Here is a 21888-nt window from a genome sequence, read left to right as displayed (position 1 = left end):
TTTTTTTTTTTTTTTTTAGAGAAAGGGTCTCCTCTGTCCTCCAGGCTGGAGTATAGTGGTATGATCATGCTCACTGCATTTTCCACCTCCCTGGGCTCAGGTGATCCACCTCAACCTCCCGAGTAGCTAGAAGTACAGGTGCACATCACCACGCCTGGCTAATTTTTGTATTTTTTTGTATAGACAGGGTTTCATCATGTTGCCCAAGCTGGTCTTGAATTTCTCAGCTCAAGCAATCTGCCAGCTTGGCCTCCCAGAGTACTAGGATTAGAGATGGCAGCCACCATGCCTGGCCTCAATAAATATTATTTTAAACATGTTAAAGTCCCCTTTTATTTTAAATCATTAAGTCAAAACATGCAAAAGTAAGTTTTAATATAAGTCTCTGCTAGCAGAATACTACGAGAGTCATTAAACAGAGGCCACTGGCTTCAGGGGCATCTTTAGTCCACAGCTTCTCTTCTGGCTGTTGATACCAAATCAGAAGTTAGTGGTTGAAGTTCCAAAATTCAAACTTTTTAAATGTTGTGAATTCAATCTCACTATATTACTTAAGTGTTCCTTCTAATGGGTTATGTATAAGCCACATGTTAAAATTTCATAAAATATGTTCATTGAACTAAACAAATCAAGCTGGAGGAAATCTAAAGGAAAATTAACCTCTAAAGGAATCTTCATCTCTCATTACATTGGTAGCCAGGCTTGCACTCTCCAAACAGGAGACCCAATTGCCTTTCCTGGGAAATCTGCTAGCTCAAGGGAAAAAACAAAATGCCTGAAGAAATGACATCCAGGGGACGCCTAACAGAAAAGATGAGTCAGTGACTTTTGGATGAAGATGGTGTTTTGAACACATGCAGTTACCTCTGTTACCTCCTGAATCCAAACTAAACAACAATAAAGGGATTTTTTTAAAGGCATAAACCTGTAAGAATGAAAAGAATGAGAAGAAAGACAGAAACAACAAAATGTTGCAATTGGAAAGCAGATGAAAGAGTAGTAACTTGGTGGATCGGAGAAATCTGTATCCTCAGGTGATGTTAGAAATGCTGAAAATCAGTCTGATTTGTTCCTTAGAACTCCCAGTGATGAAGAATTAGAAGCATAAAGAGCCACAGGAAACAGGAGTGAGGGCGGTGGTAACAACAGAATAATAGTAAAAGTCTATTACAAAGTTGTCAGACCTTAAGATATTCTTACCTACTAAGAACACCAAGCAACATCCTTGCCTACCCTAGCAGAAGACTTGAGATTAATTATACAGAGGCTGAAACAGGGTCCCTGGACTGGGGAACACACAGGCACATCAGGAAGGTAGAAGCACTGAGTATTTACATAATAAATACTGAGACCATGCACCCCTCTCTCACCACTCTGCTCCCATTTTTTCCCCAATCACCTCCATTACACTAGTAGTCAGATCTGAACTTTGCAGACAGGAGACAAAATAAATCTTCCTTGGGAAATCTGGCCAGCCCAAACGAAAAAAAAAAAAAATGCCTAAAGAATCTGACCTCAGTGGCTCTGCAACAGAAAAGATGAGCCAGAAAGCCCCGCAACAATGCCCACAGTCAATGAACTCTATCTACCTGTACAAGTTTCCAGTCAGCTTTTCAGATTCCCACTTTCAAATATGAGTATTCAGTCAAGATCACCAAAAATTTGATAAGTCTCAAATACAAAAGAGAGAAATGGAATAGAAAGCAAGTGGAAGAAACAAAGACTTTGCAAAAAAAAATCAAAACTGATTATTAATATTTTAGAGATATAAAGGAGGAGAATCATTCATGACACAAGAAGAAGATGCTGTTGGAAAATAAATATGCAGTAAATAAAAAGAGTTATTGGAAATTGAAAAAATTATAGGGGTGAAAAACCTGTTAGAATAATTGGCAAACAGAGAAAGTAGAGAAAGACAACAGAGAAAAGGAAACAGCAAAGAAAAAATAATAGAATACTAGTCAGGAAGTTAACATATGAAAAAGAGAAGTGTTATGGAATGAGAGAACAAGGGAAAACAAAGATAAAGCCATGATTAATTTTTTACAATTCTCCCAAATCAAAACCCATAAATTTTGAGATTAAAAAGGCTTATACAGTGGATGAAAAGAGACTCAGACCATAGCCCATCATTGAAACATTTCAGAAACACTGAAGTAAAAAGAAGATGCTACAAAGTTCCACAGAGAAAGAGAGAAAAGGAAGATGAAAGAGGTAGGAGGAGGGAGAGAGAGAGAAAGAATGAGGAGTGGGAAGAAGGTTTCTTACAAAATATCAAGAATCAAAATTACAATTTCTTGAAGGCAACACTAGGTGGTAGGATTGAGTGGAGTGATGGCTTTAAAATTCTAAGGGAAAATGATTTACAGCTTCAAATATAATACCCAAACTAGCAGTCCATTATATTAATATATACGTAGGACATGTTCAGATGCGTAAGGTCACAAATATTCACCTTCCGTGTACACTTTTTTCAGAAAGCTACTGGAGGTTGTGCTCCACCCAAGTGAATGATTAAACCACAAGTGAGGAAACTTGCATCAGAAAACAGTGGAAGGACAGGAGAGAGAGGTGAAGGTAGCTCCCATGATCAACAGGATGGAAGAGCCAGAGAACAGCTCTGCAGCAAGTCACAGGCATAGGGTACCAGGTTCAGACCAGAGCAGCCCAGGAGGACAGATAGGCAATTTCTTCAAGAAGATGAAACTGATCGAATGTCTAATGTTTTCAGCAAAATAGGAGATTTATATAACTACAGAGTATGGGGTTGAATGTGCGATAAGTACCTAGAAAACTAAGCAGATCAACCAACAGGCAAATAAATAAGACCCACAATTATTACCACAAAGGAAAACAAAAAGTTGGCATGAAACTAAATGTGAACTTCATGACTTGGCTGCTAATAGCATTTTCATCACTGTTACATTACCACAGATTGCCTGGATGGCTCTGATGGAACTCTATCAGAGGAAGGGCAGGAAGCAGAAGAGGGGGCGAATTGGGTGGGTAGGAGGTGGAAAATATTTTAAGTCTTCACCTTCCAGAGGGATAAGTCAATAGATAATACTTTAAAAATCAAAAAGCAGCACTATAAGAAACCCATGCACACATATAGGGCGGAAACAGAGAATTTGTTGAAGGAAGTGAAACTATTCACCTCTAAGAAACAGGAAATGAAGGGAGTGTATGATGGTCTGAAGTTTTAAAATAAAAGCCCTTATAAAAGTTGTTACTTTTAAAATTATGTGCATTAATAACTCTGATAGAAATACAAATCTGAAAAGAATTAGAAATTGATGACAATGCCTATGATAACCTTTCAAAAGAATTATCTGAAGATGGAAGAGATGCATTAACATCTCTCTTTGTGTTTGTGTGTATCTGTATTTGGATGTAGGAATATCAGTGGGTTTTTATCTTTTTATAGGTAACATGGAAAAATAATGAAACCTTTAAATAGCGAATTCTATTTATGAATATATTGTGAATATGTATTTAGAGAATTCTAAGTGCTAAATTATTAGAAACTGTTCACGTCTGACATTCTGAGACAAAGCAGGCATCACAGACGAGCCTGTTTGAGGTCTCCGTTGAAGAGGTTGTCAGAACTGATCCAGGAGCCTGAGAGCCATGTGGCCAGCCTTTTACATATGTTACACCTGCCTACCTGTTGGGACATACACATACACTGTCCTAATGGGACAATTCATCTTGTGGTTTCTCTTTCACAGACTCCCAAGGAAAATACTGCCTTATTGGACACAACCAGCATATGGTTTCTGATCTTCCAACAGATCCTACCTGGAGAACTGCTGAAGAGGCAAGGCTCTGTGCAGTAGGGTTCCTATAGGAATCTCTAGAAGGAAGCTCCTAAAACCCTCTCACATTTTCTAAAGATCCATCTCATTAGTTCAAAACAATCCTAGCTCTTCTTTAGAACAGCTGAATCCAGTGGATCTCTCAGATCAGAACAACTTCTCATTTCTGGTAGAGGAATCAGTAGAAGGTAGAAGCCCATGGTGTAGCTAATCATATTAATAAAAGCTAACCTAAAGTCAGGGAGAACTTAGTGTGTGCTAGCCTGCTGGGCTAAACACTCTGTTGCATATCTCATTTAATCTTCACAATAATCATACATTGTTGCTACTATTCTGTTTCCATTACTCAGTTTGTAAGTAGTGGGGTCCAATTTTGTACTGACATTCTTAATCATTATGCTATATTAGTGGCACAGAGAACCAAACCACATTGAAAAAAATGTGCATCATGCTCAGCAGATGGATCTTGTAAGAAAATAGATTCCTTACCTGTGTGAATCCATTAAACGAACCACCAGAAGCCTAAACAGAAATGAAAATCAGATTGTGTTATTTTTTTCATTATCATTTCTGTAGGACCAGTAAATATCCATTAGACAAGTTGGAAAGTAAAGACTATCACAAGTTTTAAAATCATACAAAAGGTTGCTGTGCATGAAATAACTTAGGAAATGCAAAAGGCCACACTGCATGATTTTAAATAGGCTGACAAAAAAAGAAAGGTTAATTTTACAATGATTGCTGCTGCATTACTGCTTGGTGCTGACCCAAACCCACTTTCTCTATGAGAAGATGATTCCAGAAAAAGGCCATTAGGAGTTAAGTTGCTTGTTTTCAGGCCATTGATAGAATCTGGAAGAAGCTTTTCCAGTGTTTCTACAATGCATCATTTTGATGAACAGCAATTATGATATTTTACAGTTTCAGTGGGCCTGGGTTGAAACATTTCATGTGTTCTTATTGGAGCAGAACCATTTTAGGAACAGTAAATTAGTCTGTGCTGCTCTTGGTTTAGCACATTTTTAGTTCTTGAATAGTAAAAGTGAAAGTAGGGAGAATCAACTCAGAAAATGAGATGGTAACATAGACTCTCATTAATTCCCAACACAATCATTCTGCTTTGTGTGTGTATGTGCCTATGTTGTTGGGTTTTTTGTTGTTGTTGATGCCGCTGCTTTTTTTTTTTTTTTTTTTTTTTTTTTTTTTTTTTTTTTTTTTGGTCAACCTATTTGTGTTCGGTTTGCACAGATTTCAAGAAGTACATGACAATCTGTTAGAGAGATTAGGCCTCCTAGAAGATAGTGATGGATAATGAAGTAGGTGAGAGACATGAGGAAAAACAGAACCTACAGAAGTTTTTGGCTAGTCTATGCTACAGACCAGGGTAAGTACCTCGTCTTTGTCAGCCTCTATTTCTTGGTACAACAATCCATATCTCTGGTTAGCAATTTCATCTTCAGATAAATCTGAGTTGTTGATGTCCTGGTCTCGGGAACTAGCAGAACTCTCAGTGCTAGCATTCCAGGAGGTCCCCAAAATCAATGGTCTTGCTATCTCCTGGCTTTGTTCCCAGCAGCTAGCAATGGCTTGTTTCCTACATACACCTGCTAGTAAGTCCACCTCCAGTTCTTCCTTGTGCTCAACTACATCTAAATGTGTCCAGCTATTATCTAAGCCTTCTGTATCTCTGATAGGCCCATGGTTAATAGAATCCAGACAATTGGCAAATCCACTTGCTTGGCCATCTGGTATACCAGAGAATCCTGTTATATCCAAATTATTCAATGCTGAATCCAAGCTTGGCTGCCAGATTTGACCTGGATCTGTTCCCCAAGAGTCTATCTCTGCAATTCTTGGCAAGTTAACAGTATGACTACAGTTCTCAGTTACTGTTCTTTCAGACCCTTCTATTAGTGAACTTTCTGCCTTACATGAACATAAATCTCTTCTGTTTGCATCACTTCCCAGAGAATAATTAAGGTCAGTCCTAGACTGAGTTTCTACTTCAAGTTTTATTGATAAAACAGTCTGATTTTTATCCCTGTCACCTACAAGAGCATTTAACACAGTCTCACACTGAGTTTCTTCAGCATCTGTACTGTCTTGTGCTGGGTAATATATCATATCATGGTTGGGAGTGTCTATTGCATTTTTCTTTATGTCTTCTCTAGTGAAATCCCATCCCTCAGGGCTGCCATCTTTAATCTTAGATACAGAGTAGGTCTGGAGAGATGGATTCAAGATATCTGGGTGATTGGCAGGTTTGGCTCCAAAGCCGCCTATCATCTCACAATTTTTGATTACCTTTTGAATTCCATCATGTAGACCTTGGTCTCTGTCACTAAGTTCTTTTGCCATATCTCCTCTTTCCATGTCCTTTTCTAATAGGTCAGTTTTCTCAAAATAATTTTCATTGGTGTTTATACTTTCCTTATACCCTGCTCTTACATCTTTTCTAGTTTCCACTTCATTAATTTTTAACGTCTTATGCGCTTCCTTTCCTATGGTATTAAGATCTACCACTCTGTTTCCTGTCCTTTCACATGCTTTCTCTTCAAATTCCTCTGTACCTTCTAGTGTCTTGATATCAATAGCTCCAGTGTCTACCTTTTGACATGTCTCCACACCTGCCCACAGAGAATCTTCTATCTTCTGTTTCTCTTCCTCTTCATCTGACTTCTTCACATCTTCATGACTTTCTTTGAACAGGCCAGCTGTGTCCATGGCTGGCATGTCTGAGTCAAGTGGGTCATACGGCTGCTCCATCTCCACACAAGGAGCAAAAGTAACTCCAGCCTCAGGTGCAGGCTTTGGGGGCAGTTGTTCATTTCCACCTGGAAGGGCTGGCCCCGGGGCATGCTCACCCTGTTCAGCTACAGTGGGCCAGTCAGCAGACGAAAGCAGCCTGGTGGATAATCTTATGTCTTGCTCTGCTTCGGAGAGACATGTAGAGTCTTCTCCAAACCCGCCTGAGGTAATTTCCTGGCTGACCCTGTCTGTACTAGCGTCAGGGCCCCAAGTAAATGCACCTATATCATTTTGAGATCTTTGAATTTCTTCGGCCAACCCACTGTCTGGAGTTTCCTCCATGATCAGGTTACACAAGGAAAGACTTTCTGAAGAGTCAGTCTTTAAAGTATGCAGAAGAGCAAAGGAAAAAACAAAAACAAAAACAAAAGATGAAACAGATCATGGTAAGATTTGATGAGAAACACAAAGCTCTTCAGGCAGGTAGCACCAGTAAAACCAAATTGGAAAGTGATTACATTCATTGGCTTAAGGTTTAAATCTATGACTAGCAATGACATGGGGAAACAGTTCATTCTAGAAAATATGCTATGTATGTAATGCATATCAAATACCAAAAAAATCCAGAATGTTCTGGATATTTACCTACCGGCTGTACCAAATCAGCGCTTGTCTGTATAGGTAAAGAAAATAGTAACAATAAGGCAAGAGAAGAAAATTCACAACACACTAACACTAATCCTATGGTGTCTAGAGTCAACATTCTGCTGAAGGCTATAGCTGTTACTGGCTTAGGAACAAACTTTACAACTTGTTTTGTGATGGGAATGATTTTTGTTCCAAAATTGTTTAAGACCACTGTAGAAAAGGTATAACTAAAACCCAAAGAAAGCCTCTGTCATTTTGTAGCATCAACGAGGATGTTTTATGGCTAGTACATGACTTCTGCTTTAGCAGACTCTGAAATGTAAAGTTTCAAACACATAAGCAAGTTTGAGAACATCGGAATAAGATCAAGCACTGAGGTCAAGAAATTACACAGTAGCACACACTCTGACACAGTATCAGAAGAAAATATTCCCCAAACTCATCCTATACTTGACTCTGTCTTTGAGGTGGATGTTTAGATGGAGAATGGTCTGATATTAACCAGTCTGACTGCCTGGAGAGTTCTCTTGATGTCATTCCTCCAAATTAGCAGCCATTTTCTCCACATAACAAAAAAATCTTGCAAAGTTGAGAAGATTAATAGCTGTGACCAATTATGTTCAGAAAGCTGTTGTTTTGCATTCTTGTTATTGGTGAGCAATTATGTTCAGAAAGCTGTTGTTTTGCATTCTTGTTATTGGTACCATTCCTAGCAAGTTTGCCCTCTGAAATGTTCAAAAGCTGTTTTTAGATGATACCTTCACCCTCTCCATACCCTCCCAGCTAGGGAAGGAAAATGTGTTACAGTTCCACTAAAGATATAAATATTGGAATAACAAAAAAAAGCATTGTCTTTTTAATCTCCAAGAAAATTAACACAGAGTTGAAGTTAGAATCCAAATGACTTGAGCATCAATCCATGCATGCCTTTTTGTGAATATATGAGTAAAACTTTTCACTAGAAAAGATATAACTTAGTCATTGGTGGTTTCAATCGACATTTTTAATCTCTCTTCTTGAGCACCTTCTTTGATGATCCAAGGATCTTAAAGACTGCAGTATAAGCCCTGCAACTGCAGAAAGAAAGGACAGGCATCTTTTTGTTTTGAAGGGAGAAAGAAAGTGGCAAAGTCAATCCAGAAGTGGCATTGCCCAGGAATAGCTAGATCTATCAAACTTTCCTTTTTTTGCCTCACTATAAAAGAAGAAAACACACAACTTAAGTTGGGTTCTTAAGACCACATCACCAGGGCTTTTCTAAAACAAAGATTCTGCTGCAAGGGATATGAGGCTGTAGAGGTGTGTGACCAGTCACCTAATTTCACAGCACCAATGAGACCACCACAAAGCTCTGTTTGTGACACTTTCCCAAGTCTAAATTATGGAGTAGTTATCCTTACACTTCAGATTAGCTGAATAAACATCAATAATAATATCTACCTTTTATTGACACATACCAGACACCAGGCCACATACTCTGCAATTATCTTATTTAAACCTCACACAACCTTCTGAGGTAGGCATTGTTACCCTTATTTTACAAATGAGAAAAAATGATGCTTAGAGAGTTTTAGAAATTGCCCAAAGTCTCAAGGTTATAAGTAGAAGAGTTTGGACTAAAATCCAGGGCCATCTGGCTGTAAAGCTCAAGTTCTTATTAACTCAAGCTTCATTAAATACAATAATTTTTAAAAAATGATTCCATGTGCCAAGTAGCCCATCTCTTCCATTTTCTCATTCACACTTTCCTTGTCTTCTATTTAAGTGTGTGTGTCCTTCACTACAATAGCTCCTTTTGCCATCAACCACCACAGAAAGAAACAAAGGGCCAATTTATTGACCATTATTCAAATTATTGACCATTATTCATCCAGGAATCTGGTCCACTGTACTCTTCCTTCACCATCATCTTCAGGTTCTCATAATGCTTAGACTTTCAGTGGCCTAATGACCATCCTAGGGGTCTACATCATCATTAAATTGTATGAGTCTTCTTTCTGTTGCAAATGAAATAAAATATAACAAGGTTTCCAAATTTCTGGGGATTAAGCTACATGAAAACAGAGTTATTAGTGGCTTACCGTCCATAGGTCCCAAGGCAATGTCTGAAAGCAAATAAACAAAAATATTGTTAGTTATACAAATCTAAAATGTAAAAAAAAGCTGACGTGACAAAAGTTCTTGAAATTGTAAGCATTTTTTAAGCATTTCATACAGCACTGTTCAATAGAACTTTTTTTGGTGATGGAAATGATCCATATCTGTACTTATCCAGTACGGTAGCCCCAGTCACATGTGGCTATTGAGCACTTGAAATGTGCTAGGGTAACAAAAGCACATTTTAAATTTTACATAATTTTATTATACTTAATATAAGCTTAAATGGCATTTAGCTTTGGATAGCACAGGTCCAATCAATCTCACCTTTCACTATGTGAGTAGAAAACTATATTTGAAACATGAATGAGGTTATTTTAATACACACACATACACACACATACCTCATTAAAATGAAGTAAACGAGGTGTCCAAATTTTAGAGCTTATCACATCTTTGAGGAAATGCAGGCGCTAATCACTGCTAATGCTATTTCCTTCTCATCTCATTTGAGAGGATATAGGATGACCAGTTTGATGGTAAATGAGCCCCAGAAAAATAGTTCTTCAATATGTTAAATTAGATGATAACACACTGCTCAATGAATTGGTAATCATACAAACTGGCAGAGCACCCCCTAAGACATGAATGAATTACACTTACTACTGCTATTTTAATTATAAAGCTTATGAATCCTGGGGAGTGAGGCCAGATGGTTCAAATGACTTCCACTATGGCTGAGGGGAGTAGGGGAGACTTCTCTTTATTTCCTTTATGATTGAGAATTGCTGCTAAAGCCACATCCCGTTATGCCCATGTCTTTGTCATTAGAATGGATCCATGTTTGTGTACTTATTTTGAATCACTAAATGTGAACAGCAAACTAGAGAGCCTGGCATTCCCACCTTAAAAATATGATGGTTTCCAGTAGAGATTGCAGAGGCCTCATTTGGGTTCTGTATTATAGAAAGCGGGCCCTGAGTTCTAACTGACACCCATCCACCTGGTTCGGACCCATTCTAACCGCTCTGCACTGCCCGCCTTGCACCTATCTCCATGCAGCCTGCCTGGTCTCTTGCTTAGCATCTTCTTGTAGGACGACTAAGACAGGAGAGAACAGCTCCATGGAAAGCCACAATTTTCTGTACATGGATCTAATATATGTTTTCTGATTATCTAGATGATTTGCATTTCATTGCTTCACAGCCCCTTAAGAATCAAAGATCATAAAAGCTAGTACATGTCTCTGCATCATGCACACATCACCAGTATTTTCTTTAAAAGGAAGGCAGGAAATGTGAAATGTCATGTTTATCAATCCTCAGGATCATGAAAGGATGCGTTAGTGTGCACAGATACTGCAGAGATCACAAGATGAGGTGTTCTGCTAGCAGCAAGAACATCACTCGAAAACATGGGGTCAGGTGATGAGTAAAGGAGGTCATTTTGAGTGAAGAGGAAAGAAACCAGGCAGACCTAACAGTGCTGTGCTTTTTTTGTCATTCAGTGAAGACTTTTGTTCTTAGCAAGAGAGGAGAGGTATGATCAAAGCTGGACTGTAGGACAACTATAGTGTAGTGACTCAGTTATGGCCACCAGGAGGCTAGAGGGTTTTATTACCTGGCCCTGAGGAAGAGCACAGGGACACACACAGCTCTCACTGTGATATATGTCCTTCAGAACTAAGATTTTGAAGATTAAACCAGGTCATTTTTGTTTAATTTTGAAGAATCTCTTAGTCATGAGGCCACACACAGTTTCATGATTTATGGATTAATGTAATCATGAATTAACATGAAAGAGGTTTCTCTCCTGATTCAAACTTGTAGACAGAAATGCTATGAAATCTTACCCACTAATCATTCCAGCATCCACTGCAGAAACTTTGCTTCTGCCACAAAAGAAGTGAAGCATGGGCCAGGCGTGGTGACTCACGCCTGTAATCCCAGCACTTTGGGAGGCCAAGGCAGGTGGACCATGAGGTCAGGAGATCGAGACCATCCTGGCAAACATGGTGAAACCTCATCTCTACTAAAAATACAAAAAATTAGCCAGGTGTGGCGGTGGACACCTGCAGTCCCTGCTACTCAGGAGGCTGAGGCAGGAGAATGACATGAACCCAAGAGGCAAAGCTTCCAGTGAGCCAAGATCGCACCGCTGCACTCCAGCCTGGGTGACAGAGTAAGACTCTGCCTCAAAAAAAACAAAAAACAAAAAACAAAAAAAAAAAACATGGAGAGTAAGGCAGAGAAAATCCCGTGAATTCTGCAGGCTGTCTATACAATGAGAGAGCTCTGAGAAGAAAGTATACTCAATTATATGTATATTCACTTTGTACTTTTCTTGGTCACCAAGGTGGAATCCTCAAACTTGCTGACAATACTTCTCAAAATATTGTTTTAGAGAACATTCCAATGAATATTAAGAAAAGTGTGGTTAACATAAATTTCTGTGGTCAAACAAATTTGGGAAACTCTAAGTTAAACAAACATAAACAGTTTTTTTAATTGCAGAACTTCTCAGTCTTTAGTATTCTCAGTCTTTAATATTCATAATGCACATCATGAATCTTCTAGAAGAGAGTTAATACAGGAGGCTTCCTGGAACATTCACCTAAGAGACCCATTTTCTTTTTTTGCAAAGCATCTTTAAGGCTAGTGTCTAGACTATTAATTTCCTACTTTATTAACACCTTAGACATTTATTGTTCATATTTTACAACAGGAAGGCCTTTAGAAGTCCAATCACATTCTAGAATAAAGCATGGAATAGACATGATCCTTATTTATTGGGGTTCATATTGAGCTATTTATTCCCTAGTAGTTTACTGTGATATACCAAGAAGGCTTCAAGACCAGGGAATCAAGCTAGGTCTCAATTCCTAGGGTGAATGTTACAATACTCTTTCACTAATTCATTTGAAGCATACTCTAGCAACTTTGGTTTTGCCTAAATTCAAATGTGGGGCTCCAACCATATGCAAAGTACTCATATAAACAGTTTCTGTTTTGTCAAATTTTGAGTTAACTTCCTTCTATTAGCATAGAGAGCTGTAAACTAACTATATTTCAGAGGACCTACCCACAGGTCATTACGGCATCTACCACCAGTATCCTCTGACAGAAAATGTAACGACAGTAACTATCAGAAAGGAAGAAATGTGGAGAGGGAGGGAGTGGTGAGCAGAAAGGCTTGGGGAAGCAAGGCAACTCTCCATCAAACCATAATCACGATCACAGGAAGGGAGCTTCTTCAATGTGGAGGATGAACACAGCATCATCAAGTTCAGAACTATCAACTCTGAAAACGGCTTCTGCTGGGCCATGCTCTCATGGTCATTGCAAATACACCTTAACTTGCAAAGTATGAGGAAGGGAAGTAGAGAAAACAGCAAGAAGAGTAAACCCAAAGCCAAAAGAAAGAGCTTCATCCAGGGAAGCCATAAAATATATCCTGTAAACCTGAACAGTTCTGAGTGCAAAGTGGACACTGGTAACAATTATTCTGGGAGAGAAAACAGGAATGTATGGTTATGCCAGCTCTATGGGTAGATAAAGCTGATGGCATGGGAGGCTTAGAATAACTGATATCGATAAGGTCCCCTTTCTACCCCTCTTTCCTATTAGGAAATATCTGTCAACCAAAAATAAAAATAGATAGTAGTCATGAAAGGTATAGGGATCATTGTTTACCACACTGAATTATTGAGGTTTATGAAATATCTCCAAATATCCAAAAAGGACCTGATACCTGAGACATGGGTGAGTGGGTCACTCCAGCAGAACCTGCAGGTGTCACCTCGGGCTTGAAAGGATCGAAGTCCAGATCCAGCAAAGTCTCCTCTTTCTTCACCTCAGGGACTTCGTTCTGTTAAAACAAACAACAAAACAAAACAAAACAAAACATGTATTAGCTTGAATCTGATAAGACCATGATATAGCCCATGTATACTCTCTCTAATATTATTATTGGGTATCCCCAAAACACACTTTTATAAGCATGGTGGCTCACCAATATGTGCCCAGTCACTCAGCTAAACACAGTGAGAAGGAAATAACTAACTCTGGCCAAGTAGAACCTCAGTTGCTCTGGAATGTGTTCCAGGCTCTAGCTCTTGTCCTTTGTCTAGCTCCAAGTCCAGTCAACAAAGAGAATGTTCCAAAGATGCACCCTAATGTACTAAGATGCAAGGAGTCTCTTCTGTCAGCTCAGAGAACTCAGATCAAGAAATTACAGATGACCCAATCGATAAAATGGGTCAAGATCTGGACTTACTACAGCAATACTGCTGATGTTATTCTGGGAAGCTAAAATTTTAAAAGGAAGGTGCCATTGTGTACTGCTGACCACATCCCAACTGCCTCATTCCCTCATTGGCACCCTATCCCTTGATTTGGTTATCATTTGATCCAGTCTTCATCCATAGTATTGTTAGTTTCAGTTGTGTATGTGTATGAGTGCGGGTGAACCGGAGGGAGAGAGGAGACAGCCATGCCTCCCAACATTTGCTGCAAAATGAGCTGCCATTAATAATATTTTTGAATTAGAAAGAAGGTAAGCCAAATAAGACATAGGACAAAAGTCCTGCTCTGATAATAAAAAAAAAAAATCTGTAATACTAAACATTATCATTTGTTAATTTATTTCTGGTATCATAACACATGAAAACAATGTGGGCTTGAAATCGGCATAACCCAGGCTCAAGTTACACAGTAAAGGGTCAGGCTAAGACAAAGTCCCATAAAGTATAACACAGAAAAGGGGGTTGGGGTCAGTTTTCATACAATTTAAATTATATGTGTTTAGCATTCAATATAAAATTCTTTTTTAAAAAACTGTTGCCTAGAAATTGAAATGTCAAACCAATGGGTAAAGTATTACATAAAAACAGATTTTTGGAGACAGATTTTTGAAGAACAGGAGTTATTTTAATTAATATTCATCACAGACATTAAAAACTGAGAAATGTATGAAAAGTGAGGGCCAGACAAGTGGCTCACGCCTGTAATCCCAGCACTTTGGGAGGCCAAGGTGGGCAGATCAGGAGGTCAAGAGATTGAGACCATCCTGGCTAACATGGTGAAACCCTGTCTCTAGTAAAAATGCAAAAAAAAAGAAAAGAAAAGAAAAAAGAAAAATTAGTTGGGCATGGTGGTGCATGCCTATAGTCCCAGCTTCTTGGGAGGCTAAGGCAGGAGAATAGCTTGAACCTGGGAGGCGAATGTCACAGTGAGCTGAGATCGCGCCACGGCACTCTAGCATGGGTGACGGACCGAGGCTCCATTCCCTCCCAAAAATAAAAAATAAATAAAGAACAGCGAAGTGGTATAACCTAAATACTTTCCTTAGCATATCCGTACTCATTGCAGAAGAAAGCTGCTAATATATCATGCTATTAGCCTTGCGTTTTCTATTTTGTAGCATAGTAACTCCCCATATATACTTTTAAAAAAATTTCACAAGGATAATGCCCTTCTGAGAGCTGCACTTTCTTCACTAATTACAATCACAAAACTATCAACCGATTTCCTATTCAAAATATGCATAAGCTTTGTTTTTCCCCAACTTTTATGTTGGTACAAATTATATTTTTAAAATTTAGTAAATGTATTCTACTTGGAATATGATAGGCACTGTTTGAAGAACTTTACACATACGGACATTAGCTCAAGTTAACAACACACTTTGGTGCAGTCTAATATTGACAACACTTTATTGCCTTTAAAGCATTTATCTTGCCATCTTCTCCAAACTGCATTGTACTTGCCTTTTCAAATATAATCCACAAAAAATTGAGGGAGATATGGCAGCAATTCCCCATTTGGCAGAATGAATAGAATTGGCTGAATGGTGATCTGTTGTCATGGCCCCCAGCTGCCATGCAGCAGAGGTAAGACTGCAGCTGGTGCCTCTGACTCCAAGGCCTGCCAGGCTGCTGCTGATGCCTCAGACCCAAGGTTCTCAATTAGGAACCCCAAGAATCTGCAGAGGAATTCTCAAAGTTCTGCAAGTTCTCCATAAAATTTTAGGTCATGTGAATATATTCATTATTTCCCTTTAAGTCGAATGAATCCCCTTAAGGAAGCTCAAATGGGAATTTAGAGATGAAGGATGAAATGAGGCATCAGACTATAATGGGCTATGCTCAGACTTTGATTGAGATCAATTTGTGTCTATACCCCAATATTACCACTTGCTAGCTGTCTCTCCCTGGCCAATTAATTGAGCTTCTTTGAGCCTTGGTTTCTTCGTGAATAAAATGGGATTAATAAGACCTAATAGGATTACCATGAGTAATAAAGATGATAAATGTATATGTACATAATAGCTAGGAAATACTCAAAATGGAAATGGAAGCTAATGTTATTGATTATCATTAGCAACAATGCATACATGTGATTATGGTTTGGCTCTGTGTCCCCACCCAAATATCATCTCAAATTGTAATCCCCATGTGTGAAGGGAGGGACCTGGTGGGAGGTGACTGGATCATGGGGGTAGTTTCCCCGATGTTGTTCTCACAATAGTGAGTGAGTTCTTGTGAGAGTTGATGGTTTTAAAGTGTGGCACTTCCCCCCTTGCTGTGTCTCTCCTGCCACCATTTAAGATGTGTCTTGCTTCCCTTTCACCTTCTGCCATGATTGAAAGTTTCCGGAGGCCTCCCCAGTCATGCGGAACTGTGAGTCAATTAAACCTTTTTTCTTTGTAAATGACCCAGTCTCAGGTGATTCTTTATAGCAGTGTGAAAATGGACTAATACAACATGTGAATACATAAAATTACTGTCATCAAATATCCATAATGCCAATTTGACTGCCTTCAAAATATGTAGCTGGTTTTTTCAGACTCAACTTCTACTTAGCTTTGCCCTCTTACTCTTGAGAATTATCACTTAAAGTACTCATGTCAAAGAATATTCTGGTAAAGCTACAAAAATAGCAAAGGATTTTGCCTGTTTACGTAGTATTCTTTTTTTAAAAGGGCAAGAATGTACTCACAACTCTGTCACTACATGTTGAAACACAGTAAAGTATAATTTTCCTTAACAAGACAAATGAATCCTGTACACCTTCATCACAATTAGAGTACATATGGTATGGTCTCAACATTCTTAGCTTTTTAGGAACTTGATCATAAGTACTGCTTTACCATCAGAAAACTACAAGGGGTGACTTGGAATGTGCTCCTAAGAAAGGAGACCAGCTGTGGAAACCACAGTAGCGAAAAATCTTCCAATAGGAAAATATTGCCAATTGTAATAATCTGTGCTATGTTTCATAAGGTGTCTTCTACTTGGGACATCTAAGTTTATTAGCAAGGTAGTGGACCTCTTCCAGTGCAGATGAGCAATTTGAGCATAATCTGTATGCCTAGCCTTGACACAGCTTCTTGATAGATGGATTTTACTTCCCCATCCCTTACGTGGGGTTGACCATATGTCATGCTTTAGCTAATGGATATAAGTTAATGTAATGCAAACCAAGGCTGGAAATATGCTTTCATAGTTGGTTGGTTGGTTTGCATTCCTGCCATTCACCATGAAAAGTACAGCCTTGCGTAGCTGCTAGTCCGAAAAGAATGAGACACATGCAGCACATGTGGGCCAATCATAATATAATTTTCTAATCAGTGTTAAAGACAAATTCACAAAAAGAACCAGAGAAAAGAAGACATTTCACTGACAGAGGAACAACATGAAGGTAGCAGTAGATTTCTCACCAGAAATAATGAAGCAAAAAGACAGTGAGGAAAGTACTAAGAAAAAGAAACTGTCAACTTAGAATTACACGCCTCTTGATAATACTTTTTAAAATAAAAATTCAATGAAGATTTTCAGACAAACAAAATCAGAAAGAATACATCACCATTATCTACACACTACAACTAATGTGAAAGATATCTTTCAGGCAAGGGAAAACGATAACAGAAATATGCATCTACACAAAGGAGGAGAACCAGAAATACTAACTGCCTAGGTAACTATATATGAGTTTTTATTATTTAAATCTTTTAAAAAGATAATTGGCTGCTTATACAAAAATCATAACAAAGTAATGTGAAGTTTATAATGTAGATAAAATAAAATCCATGAAAACAATTGCACAAAAACAGAAGTGGGGAAATGAGAGTATATTATTATTAGATTTTTATACTGTACCTTAAATGACTTTACATAATTGAAAGTTAGACTGTGATAAATTAAAATATATACTAAAACCCTAAAGTAACCACTAAAATGATAAAACAATGTTATAGCTAATAAGCAAATAAAGAAAATTAAAGATAAAAATAAAAATGTTCAATTAATACAAAAGAAAGCAGAAAAGAAGGTTAAATGAGCAGGGAGAAAATGGAAAACAAGTGATCAATGTGCTAGAGTTAAACTTCATCATATGAATAATAACCTTAAATGAAAATGGTCTAAATCATGCAATTAAAAGGCAGAGATTATCTAATTATACAGAAAAGCAAGACCCAACTAGATACTGTCCAGAAGAAACTAATTTGAAATATGTAGACACAAATAGGTTCAAAGTAAAAGGACATAAAGGATACACCATGCCAATCTAACAAAACAAAAGCTGTAATAATTACATTAACAATAAAAAAGTAGATTTCAAATCAAAGAATATTATCATGGATAAAGAGGATCATTGCCTAAACATTTATGCACTCAATTACACAGCTTCAACATAAAGCAAAAACCAAGAGAGCTGTAAAAAAAAAAAAAAATTAAAAAGCACACACACTTTTATAGGAAAGACTTTAATGTTCCTCTTTCAATAATTGAAAGAACAAATGGAGAGAAAATGAGCAATGGTATAAAAAATTTAGATAACACTATGACTAAATTTGACCTAATTTATACTTATAACATTCTGTCCAATAACAGCAGAATATAAATTCTTTTCAAGTGTACATGGAAATGTAACATGATAAGCAGTATTCTAAAACATTAAATAGGTCTCGACTAATTCTTTTTTAAAGGCCCTATCTGTGATTTGATTTCTAAAAACAAACAAACAAATGAACAAATAAACAAAATGGAACCTCTTTCTTGCATAGACACCAGATACAACACTAAAAAGTTCCCAGTATAACTTTATTATAAAGACATATGCGGGGGTTCCAAGATGGCCGAATAGGAACAGCTCCAATCTACAGGTCCCAGCATGAGGACTGCAGAAGACGGGTGATTTCTGCATTTCCAACTGAGATACCAGGTTCATCTCACTGGTGCTTGTCGGACAGTGGGTGCAGCCAACCGAGCGTGAGCTGAAGCAGGGCGAGGCATCGCCTCACCTGGGAAGTGCAAGGGGTCAGGGAATTCCCTTTCCTAGCCAAGGGAAGCTGTGACAGATGGCACCTGGAAAATTAGGTCACTCCCAACCTAATACTGTGCTTTTCCAATGGTCTTAGCAAATGGCACAGCAGGAGATTATATCCCATGCCTGGCTCGGAGGGTCCCATGCCCATGGAGTCTCGCTCATTGCTAGGACAGCAGTCTGAGATCGAACTGCAAGGTGGCAGTGAGCCTGGGGGAGGGGTACCCACCATTGCTGAGGCTTGAGTAGGTAAACAAAGTGGTTGGGTAGCTGGAATTGGGTGGAACCCAACACAGCTCAAGGAGGCCTGCCTGCCTCTGTAGACTCCACCTCTGGAGTCAGGGCATAGCCAAACAAAAGGCAGCAGAAACCTCTGCAGACTTAAATGTCCCTGTCTGACAGCTTTGAAGAGAGTAGTGGTTCTCCCAGCACAGGGTTTGAGATCTGAGAACAGACAGACTGCCTCCTCAAGTGGGTCTCTGACCCCTGAGTAGCCTAACTGGGAGGCACCCCACAGTAGGGGCAGACTGACACCTCACATGGCTGGGTACCCCTCTGAGACAAAGCTTCCAGAGGAACAATCAGGCAGCAACATTTGCTGATCAGCAATATTTGCTGTTCTGCGGCCTCCACTGCTGATACCCAGGCAAACGCTCTGGAGTGGACCTCCAGCAAACTCCAACAGACCTGCAGCTGAGGGTCCTGACTGTTAGAAGGAAAACTAACAAACAGAGAGGACACCCACACCAAAACCCCATCTGTGCATCACCATTACCAAAGACCAAAGGTAGATAAAATCACAATGATGGGGAAAAAACAGAACAGAAAAGCTGAAAATTCTAAAAATCAGAGTGCCTCTCCCCCTCCAAAGGAACACAGCTCCTCACCAGCAATGGAACAAAGCTGGACAGAGAATGACTTTGACGGGTTGACAGAAGAAGTTGTCAGATGTTCAAACTTCTCTGAGCTAAAGGAGGAAGTTGGAACTCACAGCAAAAAAAGCTAAAAACCTTGAAAAAAGATTAAACGAATGGCTAACTCAAATAACTAGTGTAGAGAAGTCCTTAAATGACCTGATGGAGCTGAAAACTGTGGCATGAGAACTACGTGATGAATGCACAAGCTTCAGTAGCCAATTCGATCAAGTGGAAGAAAGGGTATCAGTGATTGAAGCTCAAGTGAATGAAATGAAGTGAGAAGAGAAGTTTAGAAAAAAGAGTAAAAAGAAACGAACAAAGCCTCCAAGAAATATGGGACTATGTGAAAAGACCAAATCTATGTCTGATTGTTGTACCTGAAAGTGACAGGGAGAATGGAACCAAGTTGGAAAACACTCTGCAGGATATTATAGAGGAGAACTTGCCCAACATAGCAAGGCAGGCAAACATTCAAATTCAGGAAACACAGAGAACACCACAAACATACTCCTCGAGAAGAGCAACTCCAAGACACATAATTGTCAGATTCACCAAAGTTGAAATGAAGGAAAAAGTGTTAAGGACAGCCAGAGAGAAAGGTCAGGTTACTCACAAAGGGAAGCCCATCAGACTAACAGCAGATCTCTCGGCATAAACTCTACAAGCCAGAAGAGAGTGGGGGACAATATTCAACATTCTTAAAGAAAAGAACTTTCAACCCAGAATTTCATATCCAGCCAAACTAATAAGCTTCATAAGTGAAGGAGAAATAAAATCCTCTACAGACAAGCAAATGCTGAGAGATTCTGTCACCACTAGGCTGCCCTACAAGAGCTTCTGAAGGAAGCACTAAAATGGAAAGGAACAACTGGTACCAGCCACTGCAAAAACATGCCAAATTGTAATGACCATCAATGCTAGGAAGAAACTGCATCAACTATTGAGGAAAATGACCAGATAACATCATAATGACAGGATCAAATTCACACATAACAATATTAACCTTAAATATAAATGGGCTGAATGCTCCAACTAAAAGACAGACTGGTAAATTGGATAAAGAGTCAAGACCCATCAGTGTGCTGTATTCAGGAGACCCATCTCACATGCAGAGACACATATAGGCTCAAAATAAAGGGATGGAGGAAGATCTGCCAAGCAAATGAAAAACAAAAAACAGTAGGGGTTGCAATCCTAGTCTCTGATAAAACAGACTTTAAACCAACTAAGATCAAAAGAGACAAAGAAGGCCATTACATAGTGGTAAAGGGATCAATTCAACAAGAAGAGCTAACTATCCTAAATATATATGCACCAAATCAGGAGTGCCCAGATTCATAAAGCGAGTCCTCAGAGACCTACAAAGAGACTTAGACCTCCACACAATTATAATGGGAGACTATAACACCCCACTGTCAACATTAGACAGATCAATGAGACAGCAAGTTAACAAGGATATCCAGGAATTGAACTCAGTTCTGCACCAAGCGGACCTAATAGACATCTACAGAACTCTCCATCCCAAATCAACAGAATATACGTTCTTCTCAGCACCACATCGCACTTATTCCAAAACTGACCAGATAGTTGGAAGTAAAAAACTCCTCAGCAAATGTAAAAGAACAGAAATTAAAACAAACTGTCTCTCAGATCACAGTACAATCAAAGTAGAACTCAGGATTAAGAAACTCACTCAAAACCACTCAACTACATGGAATCTGAACAACCTGCTCCTGAATGACTACTGGGTACATAACGAAATGAAGGCAGAAATAAAGATGTTCTTTGAAAGCAATGAGAACAAAGACATGACATACCAGAATCTCTAGGACACATTTAAAGCAATGTGTAGAGGGAAATTTATAGCACTAAATGCCCACAGGAGAAAGCAGGAAAGATCTAAAATTGACACCCTAACATTACAATTAAAAGAACTAGAGAAGTTAGAGTGAACACATTCAAAAGCTAGCAGAAGGCAAGAAATAACTTAAGATCAGAGCAGAACTGAAAGAGATAGAGACACAAAAAACTGTTCAAAAAATCAGTGAATCCAGGAGTTGGTTTTTTGAAAAGATCAACAAAATTGATAGACCACTAGCAAGACTAATAAAGAAGAAAACAGAGAAGAATCAAATAGATGCAAAAAGAAATGATAAAGGGGATATCACCACCAATCCCACAGAAATACAAATCACCATCAGAGAATACTATAAACACCTCTATGCAAATAAACTAGAAAATCTAGAAGAAGTGAATAAATTCCTGGACACATACACCCTCCCAAGACTAAACCAGGAAGAAGTTGAACCCCTGAGTAGACCAATAACAGGCTCT

At 38.7% G+C, this 21888-nt stretch overlaps 1 protein-coding gene across 1 annotated transcript in view; it reads right to left on the bottom strand.

The window, feature by feature from the left end:
* Positions 1-21888, bottom strand: part of AMPH (amphiphysin) — a 271429-nt gene that overhangs the window by 38690 nt on the left and 210851 nt on the right. Inside the window, exons 13-17 of the mRNA XM_011972763.1 lie at positions 13062-13178; positions 9296-9319; positions 7216-7239; positions 6426-6947; positions 4308-4340 (exon numbers count right to left, since the gene is read on the bottom strand). Coding sequence (XP_011828153.1) covers positions 4308-4340; positions 6426-6947; positions 7216-7239; positions 9296-9319; positions 13062-13178 — 720 coding nt within the window. The remainder of the gene's footprint in view (positions 1-4307; positions 4341-6425; positions 6948-7215; positions 7240-9295; positions 9320-13061; positions 13179-21888) is intronic.

The sequence above is a fragment of the Mandrillus leucophaeus genome, unplaced genomic scaffold (genome assembly GCF_000951045.1).
Source record: "Mandrillus leucophaeus isolate KB7577 unplaced genomic scaffold, Mleu.le_1.0 Scaffold100, whole genome shotgun sequence".
Lineage (NCBI taxonomy): Eukaryota > Metazoa > Chordata > Mammalia > Primates > Cercopithecidae > Mandrillus > Mandrillus leucophaeus.
Note: the sequence above shows the minus strand (reverse complement) of the source record. Positions and strands in the feature narration are given on the sequence as shown.